At 38.7% G+C, this 22,323-nt stretch overlaps 1 protein-coding gene across 7 annotated transcripts in view; it reads left to right on the top strand.

Annotated features, from left to right (window-relative positions):
• The window catches only part of slc4a10 (solute carrier family 4 member 10), a 251,477-nt gene that overhangs the window by 143,509 nt on the left and 85,645 nt on the right, over positions 1-22,323 (top strand). For all 7 annotated transcript variants that reach the window (XM_016996740.2, XM_008118989.3, XM_008118986.3 and 4 more), the window contains one exon: positions 18,458-18,646. In XM_016996740.2, coding sequence (XP_016852229.2) covers positions 18,458-18,646 — 189 coding nt within the window. The remainder of the gene's footprint in view (positions 1-18,457; positions 18,647-22,323) is intronic.

Below are 22,323 nucleotides of genomic sequence, written 5' to 3'. Positions count from 1 at the left end.
GTGCTGATGATCGTGCCATCACCGCTCAAGCAGGGAGATTGGAAATGGTTGAACAGAAGCTCTTTGAAGCTTTAGGTGCTCTTACTGCCTATTACAGGGAAAACCAGCTGATTCCTAATCAATCTAAAACACAGACATGTGCTTTTCACGTTAAAAACAGACACGCATCTTGAACTCTGAGGGTTACCCGGGAAGGAATCCCACTGGAGCATTGCAGCACGCCAAAATACCTGGGAGTTACTCTGGATCATGCTCTGACTTTTAAGAAGCACTGTTTGCATATCAAGCAAAAAGTGGGTGCCAGAAATAACATCATACAAAAGCTGACTGGCATAACATGGAGATCACAACCAGATACAGTGAAGGCATCTGCCCTTGCGCGTTACTACTGTGCTGCTGAATATGCATGCCCAGTGTGGAATACATCCCACCACATTAAAACAGTGGATGTGGCTTTTAATGAGACATGCCGCATTATCACAGGATGTCTGTGCCCAACACCACTGGAGAAATTATACTATTTAGTCGGTATTGCACCACCTGACATCCGTAGGGAAGTAGCAAGTATTGAAAGGACCAAGGCATTGACATCACCAGCCTATCCTCTGTTCGGATATCAGTCAGCATTCCAACACCTTAAATCAAGAAATAGTTTTCTAAGATCCACAGAGATACTCAAAGGAACACTTCAGCAAGCGAGAGTCCAAAAGTGGCAGGCTCAATCCATGGCTGATACTAGATGAGAAACTCCCCCCCCCCCCCCGCCGGGCACACAGGACACTGGGCGACTTGGTAGGCACTGAACAGACTGTGCTCTGATACCACAAGATGCAGAAGCCAATCTTAGGAAATGGGGCTACAAAGTGGAGTCCACAACATGTGAGTGTGGAGAAGAGCAAACCACAGAACACTTACTACAATGCAACGAGCCCTGCCACATGCATAATGGAGGACCTTCTCACAGTGACACCAGAGACACTCCAAGTAGCCAGCTTCTGGTCAAAGGAAATCTAGTATAATGCCAAGTTTTTAACGTTGTTGTGTTTTTAAATACATTATAACTGTATCCTCAATTTGCTTCTGACATGATAAATAAATAACCTGGCGGACCTAGAAAATTCCTAAAGCAGACATATTTTGTCAGCTGTGAGTAGGTGAAACAGTGGTCACCAGTCCTGTTGATATCCTGTGCCTTCACCTTTCCCCCTGGAGCCCAGGGTGGAGGAAGGGCTTTCATCTTCTTTTGCATCTAGGCATAATGGAGCAGTACCTGCCTCTTCTTCTCTCACTTTGAGGTCAGGGCTGTGGCAGTTGGGATGGAAGGAGAACCATTTATCTGCTTCTGGATCAAGGGATGATAGAGAAATGCCTGTTTCTTCTTACCATTTGTCCAGCCCCCTGTTAAATTAAGTTTGTCCAAATTACTGAGTGCAATAAGTGCATAGTTTGACATTTATTTTATGGACACCCGATCTTTGAGTCCTGTCTCAAACTTCTCTGTTTTAAGTATAATTTGTCATGTGGCAGCTATTTGAGATGCAATATGTCTTTGGGAGTAGAGAGACATTTGCAAGGGCCTATCTGGAACTCACCCGCTACAGTCATGTTCTAGATAAATTCTGGTTCATATTGCCGAGTTTGCTTCATTCTCTGGACACAGAAATCCTATACACATGCATTTGGAAGTCCATCCCTGTTGAACTCCATGGAACCTGGTTTTATATGTGTGTTTTATTGTAAGCCGCCCTGAGTCCCCTTTTGGGTGAGAAGGGCGGGATATAAATATTGTAATAAATGAAATAAATAAACCTCCAGTAACTACATTTATATACAGTGTTCCCTCACTTATTGCTGGGATTAGGTTCCAGGACCACCCGCAATAAGTGAAAATCTGTGAAGTAGGGATGCTATATTTATTTTAATATTTATACATTATTTTAGTAGTTATACACTATTTTAAGTCTTTATTGGGCCCCTGGTGGCACAGTGTGTTAAAGCGCTGAGCTGCTGAACTTGCGGACCAAAAGGTGCCAGGTTCAAATCCCGGGAGCAAAATGAGCACCCGCTGTTAGCCCCAGCTCCTGCCAACCTAGCAGTTCGAAAACATGCAAATGTGAGTAGATCAATAGGTACTGCTCCGGCAGGAAGGTAACGGCGTTCCATGCAGTCATGCCGGCCATATGACCTTGGAGGTGTCTACAGACAACGCTGGCTCTTCGGCTTAGAAATGGAGATGAACACCAACCCTAAGAGTCGGTCACAACTGGACTTAACATCAGGGGAAAACCTTTACCTTTACTCTAAGTCTTTATCAACCAATCGTGTGTTGATAAATCGCCTTCTTCTCCTCCCATTGCTGCTTGGGCTCCTTTTCTCTCCCTTTGGCTTCTCCTTCCTCCCTTCCTTAGGCTGTAAATTGTAATTTTTATGATTTATAATAGTCTTTTAGGGATTATTGAAAAGCCGCGAAACAGCGAATCCGTGAAAAGTGAACTGCAAAGTAGTGAGGGAACACTGTATATTTGAAAAAAAAAATTAGCTCCATAATAGGTAGAGGGAAATGTTTGGACTGTTCTAGAGAAATAAATGGCCGTAGTTATTGGAAAGTTACACATTAAGTGTTTGGAAATGTTACTTTTTTGGACTTAAGCTCCTAGAAAACCCCATCCAGGCTGTGAAGAGTTTTGAGAGTTGTCTCAAAAACAAAAATAACTCTTTTTTTCTCATCGTTTTTTGCCTTGCTTGGGTCCTGTAATTGTAGAATCACCTATGAATCTACAGCATGTAAATCAGGATTACCATTAGGACATTTAGTGTTGACTTCACAGATCTTCCAGCAGCAAGAACCAGTCAGACCACATCTAGACTTTGCCCTCTCTCGACATCTGCCAGACAGCTGTCACTCAATATCAGCCAAATAAGACTGATGTGTTTTTCTTAACTTTACAAACATTATTCCTTCTGGAGCTCCTATTCCCCAAAGGTACACACAATTATTGTTATTGTTTTTTAAAAGGTTCATGATCTGTTCATGGTGTCATTTGGCTGTTCAAAACAAAGTTACCCATTTTTGACAGCCTTATTTCACTGCAGGTTTTTTTAATAGCTTCCACTTATTAGAATGTGTGTTTATTGTGTTTTTTAATGTATTTTAACAACATTGATTTCACAACTATAACATTTCTTTCTGTTGAGGTGTGTGATAAACACACAAATTAAGTTACTATTTGTGTAAACACTAACTATGCCTGGCCACGAGTTGCTGTGGCGTCATCCTAAGTGGGTTTTTGTTTGTGGAGGCAAGTATGAATGTTGTAATTAGTCACCTTGATTAGCACTGAATGGGCTTGGAGCTTCAAAGCGTGGTTGTTTCCCCCCTGGGGTAATCGTTTGTTGGGAGGTGTTACCATTATTTTCAGAGTGTTGTTCTTTATTTACTGTCCCGATTGTAGAGTTTTTTTAAATGGTGGCTGGCAGGTTTTGTTCATTTTTATGGTTCCCAGGAACCTAATAATAATAATAATAATAATAATAATAATAATAATAATAATAATAATAATAGCTCTGCGGAAAGGGAAGGAAGCCTTGCCCTTGGTGTGCAGTGGCCGTTGAAACCCTGCCCACCTGGCTAACATCAAGTTTCCCAGGTGGCCTCTGTGCATGCTTGATTAGTAATTTTTGGTTTTGGGAGGTTTTCTGTAATTTGGACCTAATTTTAGGGTTTTTTTGATTGAAAGACATAAATTGGATGACTTATGTATTTTGTGCCCAATTTAGTGTGATTTGGTCCAGTGATTTTGTTGTTTATTCCATGCGAATTATGCACATTACATTTACATATATGACTCCAAAAATAATGTTTTTTCTAGACTCTGCATCCTCCAGGGTGATTCTTTGGTATGCATCTGTTGGAAGCTACCATTGAGTTACAATGGAGGACATAGAAAATGCCTAGGAAAGGTGTCCTCTCTAGGCATTTCCTAGGTTTTCCAGTGTGATTCTATGGTACATTCATTTGAATTGTGTTAGGTGTTTTTCATGATTTCATGTATTCACAGCAAGTCTAGGAACATAACATTCACAGATATGAAGTTCATACTATATATGTATCTATGATTTGTGTAAATCACTTATTTGTGTGCCGGTTACAGATTTAACTATTATGTGCTCTGCATGGTGACTTGAAAACTGGTATGGAATAGTATGAAAACTGCTATGGGATAGTTGTTAGGCCAGAAGAAGACATTGTAATAGCTTTGAACAGTTACCAGTGATACAGACCTGGACCCTTTCACACTATACAACTAATTGGATTATAATTCCACTTCAGTTGCTATGTTTAAATCCAGTGGGATCCTGGAATTACCAGCTGAGGCTGATGTACTCAGAAGCCTCATCCAAAGAGGTCCTCTGGTGTCTCTGAGAAAACTGCAAACTCCAGGAATCTGTTTTATGAAGCCATGACAGTTAAAGAGGAATCATACTGCCATAACCATGTAGTGTGAAAAGGCCCCTGAGATACTTTGATCAGCAAGAATGAAGTCAATCATTGCCAATCTTCTCTATAGTCTTATAGTTTTAGTATATGTGATGCCAAAGTGCTCACCTCAGCAGCACACATAATACAACTAGACTTTATTTTGGTTACGATCTCCCCCATAAGAATGGCTGGGAAGAGATTTTTGTAGCAACAATGTATTATTGTACACTAAATCCCTGTTGTATTGTTGGGTATTTTTGGAGAAACTGAATGCAAAGAATGTTTAGCTTTAGAGAACTACTGTTCCTGGAGTAGTGGATGGAAATTAGATGGAAATGACTCAGGCTGACTTGCAGACTTTGAGATAGTAAAACTTGTATAGGAGATATTATACTGTTTGGGTACAAGTTGTGCCTCTCTTTTTCCCCTTTGCATGAAATTTCATTTCAGTTCAGCCACTTCCATAAGCAAAATAAAGCAAGGCTGCATGGAAATGACTTTTCAAATATATATGTATTTCACAATTGGAAGCCAGGTATGTCTTTCATGCATAGATTTTATTGCATTGTGCGACTGATATACTACTATGCTTTTGCCCCCTTATCTCCATGTTTCTTTCATCATTTATTTCTTCATTTATAACCTTGCTTTCTGTGACTCAATTTTTTATTATTGCTGAATAATCTATTGATTTTTGGTTGTATTACAACAGCCAAAATTAAAATATATATATATGTTAAATTAGGAAGATAGAATTCATGAAATGTAGCTATTTATATATAGATTGGTGCTTGCATGTGTGGGTTGACTTAATGGCAGGGTCATACAATGCAGTAAGCAAGTGACTGGTTTAGTTTTGCAATTCTCTGAGTTCCGTTTTATTCTTCCTGAACCATTACTATCAAGCACATTGGCGGGGTGGCGGTAATGGGTTCACCCCCCCCCCCAAATCAGATTAAAATACAAACCTGGTTTCCTCATGAATTTTAACTGCTTAATCAAATCCTCATGCTAAGTTTTGTAACACATGTAATTATCTTTAATAGTTTTTGAAATATTATTTTTAAAAACACCTGAAAGTAGTTATGTCACTGTTCTCTTGCCCTTCTCTCTTTCAGAGCTCTCTCTTACATCTATCTGCCTTCTTGCTCCTCCCACTGGGGTATAAAAGAAAGGCATGAAAGCCGATATGGGTCATTCCAAACACAGCTATCTTACTGTGCAGTTGTCTGCTAGCTTGAATTGTTATTCTGAGACTTAAAGCCCTGTTAATTGCTGTTAATGCTTCCTTTCATCCACCTGACTCCAGAAAATATCTAAATGTCTATCAAACCAAATAATGTTTTTTTTGTATATATTTTTTATTATGTAGTTTGTAAGCAACTCGTACATTTCTTGTTACAATAATAATTCTTTTTTTTCACCATATAATAAAAACATACATGAAGTCAGGGTATAGGAGGGGAGGGGGAAAAAAGGGTAGGTAACTTCGACAAAACCAAATAATGTTTTTGAGTTCATGGCAAAAAAGAAAAATCCACATATTGAAGATCAAGAAGGCAGCAGGTTGAGAATTCACAGTGGAAAACATCCTGATGTATCCCCTCAACATTATAAAGAAAATAAGAAGAAAGCAGAAGAAAACAAAAATAAACTTCTGCCAATCGTGGAAACTATTGTCCTTTGTGACTGAAAAGAACTGGCTTTACGGGGGAGCAATGATTTAGAACCCATGAAGAACCATTGCGCAATTATGATAATTTCATGGCCTTGTTGAGATCTCATCCCAGATCAGGAAACACTGACCTGAAAAGACTTCTTGAAATTGCAGCTGTGAATGCCCAGTATACTAGTCCTCAAATACAGAATGAACTAATGGACATGTGTGGTGACACGATAGTAAAAATGTTGTAAGGTGCAATGCATCATAGTATTTCTCTGTTTTGGCTGATGAAACTTTGGATGCGAGTACCTCAGAACAGTTATCGCACTCAGTAAGGTATGTTGATGTTGAAGCTGCAGGAATAAGAGAAGACTTTATGGGCTTTGTGAAGATAAGTGATATGACAGGTGGAGGACTTGCAGCCATTATTTTGAAAACACTGGAAAAATGGGCTGAACTTGCAATGCTTGTGTGGATAGAGTTATGATGGATTTTATATGCTTTTACATTTTGTATACTGTTTTATGTGTACTATTGTTTAATGTTAATAGTTCCTAACTGTGTTTATGTCTTACTATTACTGTGGTTTTATCAGTATTGAATTTTTGCCAGTTTTGTAAGCCATCTTAAGTCCCTTTGGGTGAGAAAGGTGGGATAGAAATTAAGTAAATAAATAAATAAATAATAAATGAAGGTGCTAATATGAGTGGTCATATTAGTGGTGCACAGGCAATTATATTGCAGAAATATCAAATGGCTGTATAAATCCACTACAGTGCTAACTCACTAAATCTAGCCTTAGCAAAGACTTGCAGCATTCTACCTGTCAGAAACTGCCAAGGAACAATATCATCTGTGTGCAATTTCTTCAGAGCATCATTCATCAGACTAGAATTGTTGAAGAAAAATATAAAATACTATTTCTCTGAATCAAGAGCAGACAACCTGTTGCTACTTTCAGCGACTGGATGCAATTTTTAGTTGAGCGACTGGATGCAATTTTATGTTTTGTTGAACTGTACAGTATGGTGGTGAGAACACTAAAAGAGAGTTCTCTATACAACAGTGAGACTTTTCCCCAAGCTGGACACCTTCTGTTAGCTGTTCTGAATTTGTAGTAACCGTGCATATGCGAAGAAAGCTTCTGTCATCATCCTTTCAGCTTAACAAAGCATTAAAAAGACATTACATTTTCTATAATCTGCAACATGTCGACAGTCTCATAGAAAAATCCAGCAAGATGCACAGAAAAGAAAGAATTTCAGGAGAATTTTGACACAGCAAGATTGGTGGTGGAGTCTATGGGTGGAGAAGTTAGGATTCCTCGTATCTGTTCAAGGCAGACTTGTAAAAGCAACACCCAGCAACATTCCAACACCAGTGTAATATTATAGGCTAAATATGTACATCTGATTTCCAGACTTTTTCCGCGGTCAACTTCAAGAAAGGTTTATAAGGCACAGGGAAGTAGTTGAGGAACTGCAAGTGTTCCTCTCTATTAATTCTGACCATTTAAAATTCAACTTGAAAAGTGCACAAAACTTTACAATGAATGTCTTCAAGATACTAACACATTGATGGAAAAGCTTGATCTGCGGTGTAGAAAATGGAAAAAGATTACACCTGCAAAAAAAAAAAAGCGTCAAATGCACTGGAAGCATATCTTGTCTGTGATAGACAGTTTTTTTTCTGAACGTGTAGAAACTCATCAAGATTTTATATAATGTCAGTGTCAACAGCTGCAAATGAAAGACAGGTGAAGCATGAAAATAGCGCCAAAAAGGGAGAAAATTGCAGGAAACGTACCTGTATCAATGGTGTTACCCATGATGTAGTAATTTGCAGTGGCCAATGCAGAATGCTGCAAACATGGCAAAAGGGGACAAAAGAAGGCATGGCTAGACATGTATCATGTGAAGGAATGTGTTGGTGGCTATACAATTGGATAAAAGAAACAGAGACCAGCATAACATTGCTTTTTTAAAAACCTGTCTGATGAGGCCCAAGATGAATAGCCTTTATCCAAAATGCTTGGCCATTTTGAATTCAGAGGTGTGTTTTTTTGGATTTTGGAATATACAGATTTTGGAATATTTGTGTTTGCATATGTGTACATAATGAAATGTTATGGAGTTGAGATGGACAATTTCAAAGTATTTTGTATTTCAGAATTCTGGTTAAGAAATAAGCTAGCATAGTACTGAATGGAATGAGTATGAGAGAGCACACAATATTTTCTGCTTACCTGCTTATGTACTTACAATCTATACTTTTCATAGACGATATTAGCAGGAATATCAGAGCTTTGCTAGCCTTGTTAATTTACTTTGTCAACAAGTTAACTGAGAGGTCACATACATAGTCATTTCAGAACAGGAAGCTTGGGAAAGAACTAAATCCATTCAGCTTTATTTGCCATGAATATGATTAATGCAACAGATTATTGAAGCTTTTTGTAAGCACCGTTTGGCAGCCAGGATTAAGAATGGCTAGATCTTGGTCTCTGCCCAGTTAGATGCCATCTAGAAATTTGTTTTGGAAATACTTCATTCTCATCCGTTCTGAGAAGTCATAAACATTTGCAGTTTCGTGTCATCAGTCTGTGTCTATGGGTAGTTTACCTGTTTGCATAGTTTCTTTAACTAGCCCAGATTATGGAATTATTTGTGAGAAAAGATTCACCTGTTGGAAATAATAATAAAGACTAGTTTCTTCTCATAGGTTTATCCAGAAAATTGTTAAATTGTGAATTTTAAAGGTTGTCTCCATTGTTGTAATATGTATCAGTTTTAAATGTTCTTTAACTCTTATATATAATGGTGTTATATATTTTATCTAAGCAGAGATTGATAACAAATTAATTTGTAATAAATAATAATACAGATTAAACTTCCAGAATTCTGAAACCCAAAATACTCCAAAATCCTAAATTGTCCATATGGGTGGCTGAGATAGAAACACTTTTGCTTTCTGATGGTTCAGTGTACACAAACTTTGTTTCTTGCACAAAATTATTGAAACTATTCTGTATAAAATTACCTTCGTGCTATGTTTATGATCAAGAGGTTGACAGTTTGAAGCCCGGATCAGGGTGAGCTCCTGGCCTTCAATCCAGCTTCTGCCTACCTAGTGGTACAAAAGCAAAATGGAATTAGATAAATAGGTACCGTTTTAAAAAAGCAGAAGTATTTTAAAAAGACATCCAGAAATGCCAGAAAATGACAGCGATTAAGATCAAGGAGGAAGTTTATGACCAAAAGTCTTTGGCAGGGAGATGGAGCGACACCACCACCTGTGGCTGTAACCGAGCACAAGCCTCTAAGATGCCGAAAATGGGGGAAAGGCTATATACCTCTATCTATGTACAATTGACTGTCTTGTCTGTATATAAACACATTGAATGTTTGAAGCATATGTATGTTCTGTGATCCACCCTGAGCCCCCTTCAGGGTGAGAAGGGCGGAATATAAATGACAGGTTGATTTTTAAATCACATCCGCAACACCTTGATTTATTGGTGAGACAGGTCCTCTCACCTTCTTCTCTCCAGTCAGACCACTTAAGGATCCAGCAAAAGCAGCACCGACAAATGACACCTCAGTCGTAATTCTGCTGATCCCAATGGTTCTAAGGCTTTATTTATTTACAAGTATATACAGCTATAACAAACAAACACCATCACTCTCTGTGCTCATGCTTCCTCGCAAGGGTAAAGCATGTCCTCTCTCTTTGCCATCAGCACACACTGGAAACATCCTACATTCCACTGTCCATGACAAATGTTACTTTCAAGCTGCTGAAACGGGAAGACTTGACCTATTGGCCTTGCAGGCAGTCAATCAGGGCTGGCTGGTAATTAACTCGTGTGCTGCTGGAAAGCTTGCCGGAACAGATATGCACAATCCAAACAGCAAATAATTGATCTAACATTCCACACCACCAACAACATACACCAGCAATAAATGCTGTAAATAAAAAAATTAATAAAAATTTTAAAATGATCCTAAATCCAAAAATTTCTAGTCCTATGCATTTTGGATAAGGGGTACATAACTTTTGTTATTATTTCCCAAGTACTAAAAAGGGAATAATGAGTGGGACGATAAAGAGTAATGCAGAATATTCTTTGAGCTAATAACTTGAACTCCCAGGTCTTCCAGCATAGTTCCCATCAATCACAGTAATGGTTCAGGAGGAGTAAAATGGAGACTCAGAAGATTGCAAAATGGAAGGAGTAAATTACTTGCTGCATAGTATATATGTATCTCATATTAATTTGGCCCACACATAAAAGTATCAATCTATTTCTAAATTGCTACATTTCATGAATTTTAACTACCTGATTTAGAAAACTAAAGAACATTCTAATTTTGGCTGTTGTAAAGCAACTGAAGTCAACAGTCCTTGTGACCTAGTGCAAATCTTCCATATATTAGTAGACTTTGATCTTGATTTCTGCCCATCTCTGGCATAATGCCCAGCACCTTGCTAGTCTCTCTCAGCAGCATGTGGTTCTTTTGTAAGTGCATGTATGACTAAAAGGGAAGATGTGACTGAAACTAGTTAGCACAGAGCTTTTACAGAGCAGAGGTTGCCCAGGAGCATATGTACCATAAGAGGAAATATATATGAGAGACAGAGACTTTAGAGACATTGCAATGGCAGAGATTCAATTTTTTTAAAAAAAATGCCCTGAAGACTTCCCACAGAGAAGAGAAATGTTTCTGATGCAAACTGTGCTGGTTTTTAACTGTACCTTTTATGTAACTGTTCACTTATCTGGAATTTCCTCCCACCAGACAAGAGTGAAAAACAAAAACAGACTCTACAAATGCAAAAGACATTTTGATTCAATGACGTCCAAATACTCCACTTTGTCCTGTGTTGTGCATCTCCACATTTTCTACTGCATCATGGAGGAATTAATGGGGGAACATGGCCCCAAAAGGGCTGTTGGGTTTAATAACCAACCCCACACCCTGGAAAAAATGAAAAAAAAAAGTCTATTTGAGCGTATGCATAATGCAATCTAGTAATCACATCCAGCTCTCATGCACGTAGAATAGGGAATTTGTGCTCTACAGGTGCTGTTGGTCCAGGACAGGGGTCCTCAAACTTTTTAAGTGGAGGTCCCTCATACTGTGGGGGGCGGACTATGATGAAATAGTCCAAAATTAGGATTGTTGTTGTTATGTGCCTTCAAGTCGTTTCAGACCTAGGTCAACCCTAAATCTAAAATTTCAGACAGGAGCAGGTAAATGTCCTTGGAGGTCTGCATCCGGCCCATGGGCCTTAGTTTGGAGACCCCTGGTCTAGGACATCAAACCCCCCAGTTCTGCTCTATGTTAAAATCCAGGTACTGTGTCACTTAAGCTCCTATCAATTTTTACTGCAAACTACCTGGTTAGAACTGTAATGCTGATGGCTGAATTGCAATATACCTCTGTCGACCAGATGTGGGAAAAAATAGGAATATAGTAGGCTTAATGCCTTGCTTACAAACTCACAAGATTTTGAGGTGTATACGGTGGGAATCTGAATGCAGTGCCATATATGGACCTATGGTCTTCTTCTGCACAGATTGGACTTTAGAATGTGAGAGCTAGAATTGCTAAACTATTACAGGACCCTATCCCGCACAATAGGCCACTAGGTGTTTCTGGGCAGCCCATAAGATTCATGCGTTTTCAAAGGATTGTTGGATGATATCTCAGTAAAATAATATGGGGAAAGTGTACTGCCTGTTTCCATTCACCCACTTTGCTTGTTCATGGCACGAAAGCAATTAAAAACATGGTTGTTCCGTTGTGCTTTTGAGTAGACAAGTCCGTTATAACCTGACCCTTATCCACATTGAAACTTGCCCTGTCACTTTATAGTTTGATTTTCGTTCAGATTTATCTTCCCTGCTTGTTGTCTCTATTTGATGTATGTTCTATTCTGTAATAGACACTCCCTTCATCAGTTTGACTGTCGCCCAGATTGTTGTCCTATATTGGACCTTTTAACGCCCTAGATGATTGTTTAATATTTTAATTATGTCTATTTTAAATCATGACTTGTTAATTTGTTTTTAAATGCATTCTTTGATGTCTTAACTATTGTTTTTATGATATTATATGATTGTATTGGGCTTGCCCCCGTGTGAGCCGCTCTGAGTCTCCGTTGGAGAGATGGAGGCAGCATACAAAAATAAAATTATTATTATTATTATTATTATCCCCATGACAGCTTTAGATCAACACTCAGGCTGCACTATTCAACTGCCCTGCTGTAATGTAGCTTCATCACCTGAATTCCACTATCCATATACTAGATATGGACTGTATCCATATGGAGAGAGTCTACTCACCGAACCTTATTTGGAAACTGGAATCCTATGATCTCTACAAATACTTCAACATGTAGGATCTTCTACTTCAGGCACCCGTGATCAGTGATTGGGCTCTGATGGAGTGTAGGACACCCTCATATCTCCTCTGTACCTTTAGTCATGTCGAGAATCTTTGTAAGATCAACATATAAAAGGAGCTTATTTCATATCCTTGTATGACCAGATGGTTGTTATTCTTGATGCTGTTATTGTTGGTTTTAGTGTTGTGTAGCCCAAGGTTGTTTCAACTGATGGTACCCTAAAACAGTGGTTCTCAACCTGTGGGTCCCCAGATGTTTTGGCCTTCAACTTCCAGACAATCCTAAGAGCTGGTAAACTGGCTGAGATTTCTGGGAGTTGTAGGCCAAAACACCTGGGGACTCACAGGTTGAGAACCAGTGGACTACAGCATCACAAATTCGATATATCTCCTATTAAAGCTCCTATTTGCCCTAAAACAAACAAGGTGTTCATAGGGATTGCCCATTGTTTGTCTCTGAAGCTAGGAGAGAGTGACTTGCCCAAGGTCACCCAGTGCTTTTCTATGCTCACCCCAGTTTCTCAGGATCCTGGTGCAGCACTCAAGTCATCACACCACACTGCCACTGTCAACATAATTAACACAAAAACTATGCTTCTTGATCCTAAGTTTAATTTTTTTAATGGAAAAATCTGTTCCTTTAGTTCTGACAGTTCTCAAAACCTTGACTCATCCTGCCTGCTCTGATATGCATGTGTTTTTTTCTTACATGGCTGAGCTTGCTGGGTGATGTGGGATGGTTAGGAGAAAAAGATCGTGAGCTACCTGAATATTCTGAACAAAAGAGCTCCATGACTCACACAAGGGTAGTGCGAGCTATTCTGTGTGACACACTTCTCCTTGGAAAATACATCGACACTTGCTGATTCAGTTGCTGATGTTTGAAATTAATTGGCGGAGATTTCACATCATTTCATTTAATAGTCTAGAAACTGTAAATAAAAAATCTAATGCTGTGTTTCAGTAGCTTCCATTCTCAGCCTTTCCTCTTCTGTCCCAGTCTCCAGATTCTATAAGATTTCCTCTTCATCTTCTACAGCAGTGGTTCTCAATGTGTGGGTCCCCAGATGTTTTGGCCTTCAACTCCCAGAAATCCTAACAGCTGGTAAACTAGCTAGGATTTCTGGGACTTGTAGGCAAAAACACCGGGGGACCGAAAGGTTGAGAACGACGGTTCTACACAAAGTCTAAGAGCAGGTTATTCCATTATGTAGAGAGGAATCTGTCCCAGGAAGCAGATTTTGAGCATCAGAAAAGAACAGCACATTCTTAAATTTTTACAATACAACAGGAAGGGAGGAGAGTCTTCAGAGGCTAAAATGACTTCATTGTTTAGCGTGCTATGCACCTTGTCTTTGGGAGTAGGTTTGGGAAGAATTACTGTTTGCTACAGTGTCTCAGATCTCTTGAATTGGCATTTCCATGTTATGCAAGAGAGCAGTTGCAAAAATGAATCTGTCCATTCCTTCTCTGGATTTAATATGTGCATTGCCAGTTTAGGAGGCTTTCATCTCCTAAATGTTGAGTCTACAGACACTTTAATTTTCTAGTGATTTGAGAATTCCTTGTTTAAACACCTGTTTAAGAAAGTGAGAAGAAAGCAGATTTGAGGAGATTCTACAGGTAGCAGCCACAAGATTTAAAGTGGGATGCACACTCCATACCTACTCCTTAAAGTGTAGAGTGATAACACACTCAGATGTGGATCTGGATTCAAAACTGATGATAAAAATAGCAGTGGTCTTTCTTAATTCCCTATAAATCCAATAAACCATTTTCTGATTTGAACCTTAAGTGAGTTTGTCTTGCGCTGTTCTAATCAACATCTTTCTATTTTCTGCTTTGGCATTTATACTGCAAATGACCAAACTGACCAGTGTAAACTTTACATTTGAATGACAAATGAAACACTTTGGAACAAGTATTGCTTGAAATAGCTTCTCGTCTCCATATGTGATATGGACTACATTTGAGAAGCCAAGTCTGAATCAAAGAGTTATGTATCATGTCAGAAGTGAATGGAGGATACAGTTATAATGTATTTAAAAACACAAAGTTTAAAACTTGGCATTATACTGGATTTCCTTTGACCAGAAGCTATTTACTTAGTGTGCCTCTGGTGTCACTGTGAGAAGGTCGTCCATTGTGCATATGGCAGGGCTCAGGCTGCATTGTAATAGGCGGTCTGTGGTTTGCTCTTCTCCACACTCGCATGTTGTGGACTGCAGTTTGAAGCCCCATTTCCTAAGATTGGCTTTGCATCTCTTGGTGCCAGAGCACAGTCTGATCAGTGCCTTCCAAGTTGCCCAGTCTTCTATGTGCCCAGGAAGGAGTTTCTCATCTTGTATCAGCCATGGATTGAGGTTCCAGGTTTTAACTTGTCACATTTGGACTCTTGCTTGCTGAGGTGTTCCTGCGAGTATCTCTGTGGATCTTATGAAGCTGTTTCTTGATTTAAGGCATTGGCATGCTAGCTGATATCTGAACAGAGGATGGGCCATAGATGTCAATGCCTTGGTCCTTTCATTACAGGCTGCTACTTCCGAATTGATGTCAGGTGGTGCAATATCAGCTAAACAGTATAATTTCTCCAGCAGAATCAAAGAGTTGCAAGGAAGGAAGAAAGCTTAGTCTTTCTTTTGCCCTTTTTTCTCTCTGAGATGTCTTCATCTGCTTTTCTTTAAAGAAGGAAGAAAATGCACCAAAAGTTGACGTATAGGTGCATATGTGTGTGTGTATATGTGTATGCATATGCTCATGACCAGGGAAAGAAAAATAATAATAAAGGCCCAATTCTCACACACAACTGTTCAGCGTCAAATCTGCCCTTTATTCTATTTTGCATCCATACATGGATTAAAGACTGTATTGTTTCATTCTCAAAACAATTAAATATACCCTTACAAACATTAAATTGTACACTCCATTTAACCATCAGGTGAAGGACTATCTTGTTATCATGAAGACCCTTTCTGTGGAGATTTTTGGACTATGACTCCCAGAATGGGATCAGTGGTTTTGGGAGTTCAGTTTGCTGATGAATTATAACTAATTTTATTTGGGCCTAATTTTACTGGTGGTGCTTAAATGTTATTTTCATCACATGTTAGTCACGTACATTGGTTTTTAAACATACCGTATATACTCAAGGGTGGGTAATGAAGCAGCTACTGGTAAATTTCAAAATAAAAATAGATACCAATAAAATTACATTAATCGAGACATCAGTAGGTTAAATAATGTATATATATGGATACAGATATACAGGTACATGGATCTATATGCATATAGGATTTGCAAAGACCTGCAAACATATGAGGGGAAAATTCATATATAAAATTATTGTATATAGATAGATAGATACAGATATATAAGTACATAGGGATTGCAAATGCATGCAGGGGGTTAATGCCTATATATCTGCAGGAGAGATTAACAAATATTTCAGGGGGAAATGCTTTTATAAGATTAATAGATATATATATTTCTTCTTCCTGACTTGCAAGGCCTTTTCAAAACATTCCCTGTTTTGAAGTGAGGGAGGCTTTGGAAAACACACTGATAAGGGAGGGTAAGAGAGAAATACATCATATATTGCAAACAATGGCCTCCAGGTTCTGTTGCCTGGCCTTGACCTTGTCCCCATTATAAGTCGAGGGAGGCTTTTTCAGCCCCCCCCCCCAAAAGGGCTGAAAAACTCAGCTTATCTTTGAGTAATCAAGTATTAAACTGTAGAAATATGTAAGCCTGAATGTGTATGACATATCTATAGTGTAAGAACTCTCTTGTGCATTGCAGGTAACAGTATTTTCATACTAAGTATTTTGTTGATATACAGCAGGTTTTTAATTCTGTTTCATAGGAACACAGTACATGAGATTAGTACTTGTGGTTTCACTTACCTACAACTGACAAAACATATGCCCCCTCAAGGAATTTTCTAGGTCCCCCAGGGTGATTTTGTAATAATCTTTGGTGAAAATAATTCGTTTCAATATGGTTCACTATTATTCAGAGCTTCTTGTTTCCATGGTAAGTTCAGGAACATATTTCCTATGGACACACAGGGTGTAGTGTATAAAAATTATAAACTGTAAGAATTGAATGGTTGCATACAGAGTTGTGTGTATTAATATCTCTACTTGGGTAGGCTTTTGGTGTGAAATGAAGGGATTGTATTTGGCATGCTATTTGAAACTATGTTTTAACTATGCCTTAAGTACTTCTAATGGTTTTTAGTATTGTGCTAATGATTGTGATATTTCACTCCCATTTTAACATTTCTTATTTGTTTTTGATTCATCTTTATAAACTATAGTCAGCAGCCTTGAATTCCGATTGGGAAGAAAAGGGGATATGAATTCTCCTGATAGATAGATAGATAGATAGATAGATAGATTTGAAATAGTGGTTGAGTTGAGAGATTCTTCTTTCATTCTGGAAAATTAAACTTATTGTATGTAAAATATAGTATGTCAGTTTGCCATGCCTTCAATTATACTTAGAGAAACCCATAAAACAGCATTTAGGCTGTGGATGTATCCTAACAGGACACTTAAAATTTCTGTGTTTGTGGCTAATTTATTTTTCACTGGGCCGTGACATTTCCAGCCCTGGAGTTAGCTGCTATGTGATATGTGACGCATATGAACTGGTTGACATTTCCTGGCCTAAAGCCCAATTTGTCAGATACACAAACAATCAGGAGGTTGCCTTAAGGCAGTGGTTTCCAACTTTGAGCCCCCAAACATTAGACTACAATTTCCACATGCCATAGCCAATTTGACTAGTGGACAGGAATTCCTTGAGTTACAGTCAAACAAGAAGTTTGGAGACCACTGGTATACTTTATTAAGTTATATCTCCCCACAGTGTTTATTCAACAGATTGTGTCTTTGCTATTTGTTTGCAAAATATTTGCATGGTAGTTAAAAGATGCAGTGAGCCCTCCACATTCACTGAGTTAAGGGGTACAGGAAAGTGAAAAATAATGACTAACCAATGTTTGCTGTATTTTAGATGAGATAACACTTTTCTAGTTATGTCTAGGTCTTCCAGCAGGAGTCAATTATCAACTTCTGTTGGAAGTTGACTATAGATTTGCATTGGAGGACTCTAGAGATGGTCTCTTTAGAAAGCTCTAGGTCCTTCAGCATGACTGAAGGAAGTTGGCATAGAGTTGCACTGGTGGACCTAGATGCTCCTATAGGTAACATTTTTAATCAAATGCATGAATAATCAAATCTGCAAAAGTAAAAAATGCAAATGTGGAGGTATAATTGTATTATCTAAATCAGTGGTTCCCAGCCTTTGGTCTTCCAGGTATTTTGGACTTCAGCTCCTACAATTTCTAACAGCTGATAAGCTGACTGGGATTTCTGGGAGCTGAAGTCCAAAACAACTGAAGGACCAAAGGCTAGGAACCACTGATCTAAATAAATGCTATTCAAAGTGGTGTTCCATGCACTGGTGTTGGTCCACAAACCACCAAATCCTGTTCCCTGGAACATTGCAAGAAAAGAAGTAAACAATTACAGGGATAAATATGGTGCCTATCACTGTCACATAGAATCACAGAAGCATAGAGTTGGAAGAGATCTCATGAGCCATCCAGTTCAACCACTGTCAAGAGGCAGGAAAATCTCATTCACAGCACTCCAACAGATGGCCATCTACATGGTGGTGGCACCAGGAGGAATTGCTAGTTATCTGCATCAGGTAGTTTGGGAATCACGGTTCTAAATTAACACCACATTTACCAATTGACTGATGAAAAAAATCATGGATCATTAATTTTCTCAAACTGAGAATTCGTGTAATGAAATATAATTATTATTTCTGTTGCTACTAGGCAAGACCAATGTTTTGTGTGAATGAGACTTTCATGTTTTATCCTTTCAGACATGATTCTTGATCAACAAATCAGCTCAGGACAGCTCAGTGAAGATGTCCGACACAGGGTACACGAGGCTTTGCTCAGACAGCACCATCATCAAAACCAGAAGAAGCTGAGCAATAGGATCCCAATTGTTCGATCTTTTGCTGATATTGGCAAGAAGCAATCTGAACCACATTCCATGGACAAAAATGGTAAAGTGTCAAGTTGCCTTCGCCTCAATTACTAGCCATATCTTGAAAAATATGTGAAACCTAACATATGAGATTACACCCCTTACCTTCAAAACAGCACAAAAGCTAGCTGGCATCCCAGTCTTAAATTGCATTATGTCACCATCCTTGTAGAGTATTAAAATGCATTGTAGTGTATCAGAAATCATTCATCTTAATTATCTCATGAGATCATAGAGAGAAAGGTTGTGATCCCTTCACTTTGAGAGGTTACAGTTATGATATGTGGACATGAGACTTCTGTGGCAGTTGACCTGGTCTGATGGGATGGGGGTCTTGATGTGATAAGAGTGGGAAGCTTTTTTGCCTTCCAAATGTTTTGGACTTCAGTCCACAGAAGCCTCACCCATAAGGAATTATAAGAGTTAAAAGTACCAAATATCAAGAAAGCCAAAGGTTTCTTACCCCATTGGAAAAAAAACAAAAATATCATAAGAGAATGCAAGCACTTCTAGTCTTGTATTATTTGCAGATGTTCAGGGCTGTGAGTTAGTTTATTTCCTTTCTTCACTTTTAACCATTTTTCTATTGTTTTCAGAAGTATGAAGAAATTAGATGTATTTTTATGTATTGATCTGTTACATTATCCTCATAGGATCTTAATTTTTTCAGTTATAAATCACGCTTTGTGTTTGAACTGAAGGGAAGGAATATATTAAAGAAAGTAAAATTAATATATTGTGATATTTTTCAGCAGTTTCCTAAAATATTCAGAGCTAGCAAAACTTTGGAATTGAGATAGGCTAGAAGGACACTTTCATGTCAAGCAAGGCTAAGCATTCAGGAGATATTGTAATTGAATATGTATTGTTCTTGTTGCGTGCATTTATGTCAATTTTGACTTAGCTGACCTTAAAGCAAATATATTATGGGGTTTTCTTAGCAGGGTTAGTTCACAGAAAGCTTGCTTTTGTCTTCCTTGGAGGCTGAGAGAGTGTGATTTGCCCAAAGTCCAAGTGGGTTTCCATTGTCACGTGAGGATTTAGATCCTGGACTCTGGAGTCGCGGTCCAAAGCTCAAATCACCACATAATTTCTGGTTGTCATTATGAAATAAGAAATGACAAGTTGAAACCAGTGAGCATATTGTAGGTAAACTGTTTGGGTACTGTATTAAATGTCCTAAGTTGTGGTCTTCAGGCTTCTTAAAGTCTTATGAAGCTAAACCATGTGCTTCTTTTTAATCAGTGAGAATTGCACTTGAGAAATTGCATTTTATCTTAGTTCCATAAGCTACAACAAGCCCTTGTTAGCATCATAATATATGTGAGTTGGCTTTAATTCAGTTCTATATTGTAATGGTTTTAAAATCCAGACATTCATTGGAGAAAAGCAAATATGTCCATTGTCAGAACAAAGACATTTGTATGTACTTCCCAGGAAATTATCTGGGCATTCACTAGGAGATCAGATACATGGAAGAGATGCTACAGGTTATAGTATTGCTAGGGCAGTACTTTGAGCTGTTTGGATGGCATACTCTAGAGCAGGGGTCCTCAAACCTTTTAAGTGGAGGGCCAGTTCATGGTCCCTCAGGCTGTTGAGGGGCCGAATTATCATTTGAAAAAAAAATACGAACAAATTCCTATGCACACTGCACATGTCTTATTTGTAGTGCAAAAAAACAAAAACAAAAAAAAACCCAACCCAACAACAACTATTTATTTATTTATTTACTACATTTATACCCCACCCTCTCTCACCCCGAAGGGGACTCAGAGCGGCTTACAAGTTGTATGTACATACAATATATCAGGGGTCCCTAAACTTTTTAAACGGGGCCAGTTCACGATCCTTCTGACCGTTGGAGGGCCGGACTATAGTTGGCCACCGAGCAATAATAATTAATAACAACAACAACAACAACAACAAAGAGTTTTGGAAGAGACTCCTTGGGCCATTTAGTCCTATCCCTTTCTGCCTTTGTGCACCGAAAGCACAAGCAAAGCACCCCTGACAGATGGCCACCCAGCCTCAATGTTAATGATAATAATAATAATAATAATAATAATAATAATCATCATCATCATCATCATCATAATGAGGGTTGGAAGAGACCCCTTGGGCCATTGGGTCCTATCCCTTTCTGCCTTTGTGCACTGAAAGCACAAGCAAAGCATCCCTGACAGATGGCCACCCAGCCTCAATGTGAAGAAGAAGAAGGAGGAGGAGGAGGAGGAGGAGGAGGAGGAGGAGGAGGAGGAGGAGGAGGAGGAGGGGGGGGGGTTTAAGAGAAGAGACCCCTTGGGTCATTTAGCCCAAGCCCCTTCTGCCCTTGTGCCGTGGGGGTCGGATAAATGGCTTTGATGGGCTGCATCCGGCCCCCGGGCCTTAGTTTGGGGACCCCTGCTCTAGAGCAGTGGTTCTTAACCTAAGATCCCCAGATGTGTTTGGTTGTCAACTCCCAAAAATCCTAACAGCTGGTAAACTGGCTGGGATTTTGGGGAGTTGTAAACCAAAAACATCTGGGGACCCCAGGTTAAGAACCACTACTCTAGAGTTTTGAACACTTTCCAGCCATGCAAAGCAATTATCGTAGCAATTTAGATGGCATCAAATATGGCAGTGAATGTGGTGTTTCTGTGATGAGTCTTCCTTAAAGGGAAAAGGTTCTGTTCAAATAAATGATTTTTCTGAAATGGCCAGTTCTCATCTCACCATGCTTCTTAAAGATTGCTTAACTGAAATATTTTTATGCAGATTGAGCATCTCTTATCCAGAATTCTGAAATCCCAGATATTCCAAAATCCAAAATTGTCCACATGACTGGCTAAGATAGTGACACCTTTGCCTTCTTATGGTTTAATGCAAACAAACTTTATTTTGTGCACAAAAATACTTAAAATATTGTATAAAATTTCATTCATGCTATATGTATAAAGTGTATATGAAATGTGCATTAGTTTTGTGTTTAGACGTTTCTCCTTTCTCCAAGACATCTCATTATATAAGTACTGTACAAGCAAATTCATGTATTCCAAAATCTGAAGACATCTGAAATCCAAAACATGCCTGGCTGCAAACATTTTGGATAAGGGATACCCAACCTTTATTGAGTTGTGAAACCTTGTTTTGACTTTACTACTTCAGATTGCAGAGAGATGGCTTGAATGATTATGTCCTGTCTATGGAAAATAATGTAAAGAAAACTAGACATCAGGGTGACAGACTCTAGCTTGACATAGTAGTTTTCTCTATGCAGAGGATCATGTGACCTACTACAGGAATTCATACAGTTGAGCCACAGGCTTACGGTGTTAATGAGAATTTGTTGATAGGCACATTTCAGGATTTAAAACAATCAGAAACATAATTTTTCTAAAATTATTGTAAAACCATTGGGAGTATTTCCCTTCAAAGCATGAGGCACCCTCTCAGCAATGGCATGGCCGGTATTACATCTTCTATGAACTGCCAAATTAGACATAACGGCACAGATCTAGGGAATGATGTCATACACTTTTGGCACAGATCTAGGGAATGATGTCATACACTTTCAACCCATCTCTGTTTATGTCTTACCACCTCTCAGAACTTCTCTTGTTCAACCTTCATTCATTTTATTTACTTGTAAATGACTGGGAGTACAAACAGACTACTTTTCTTTTTAAGGGAACATTGAGACCCATACTGTTTTCC

The sequence above is a fragment of the Anolis carolinensis genome, chromosome 1 (assembly GCF_035594765.1).
Source record: "Anolis carolinensis isolate JA03-04 chromosome 1, rAnoCar3.1.pri, whole genome shotgun sequence".
Classification (NCBI taxonomy): domain Eukaryota; kingdom Metazoa; phylum Chordata; class Lepidosauria; order Squamata; family Dactyloidae; genus Anolis; species Anolis carolinensis.
Note: the sequence above shows the minus strand (reverse complement) of the source record. Positions and strands in the feature narration are given on the sequence as shown.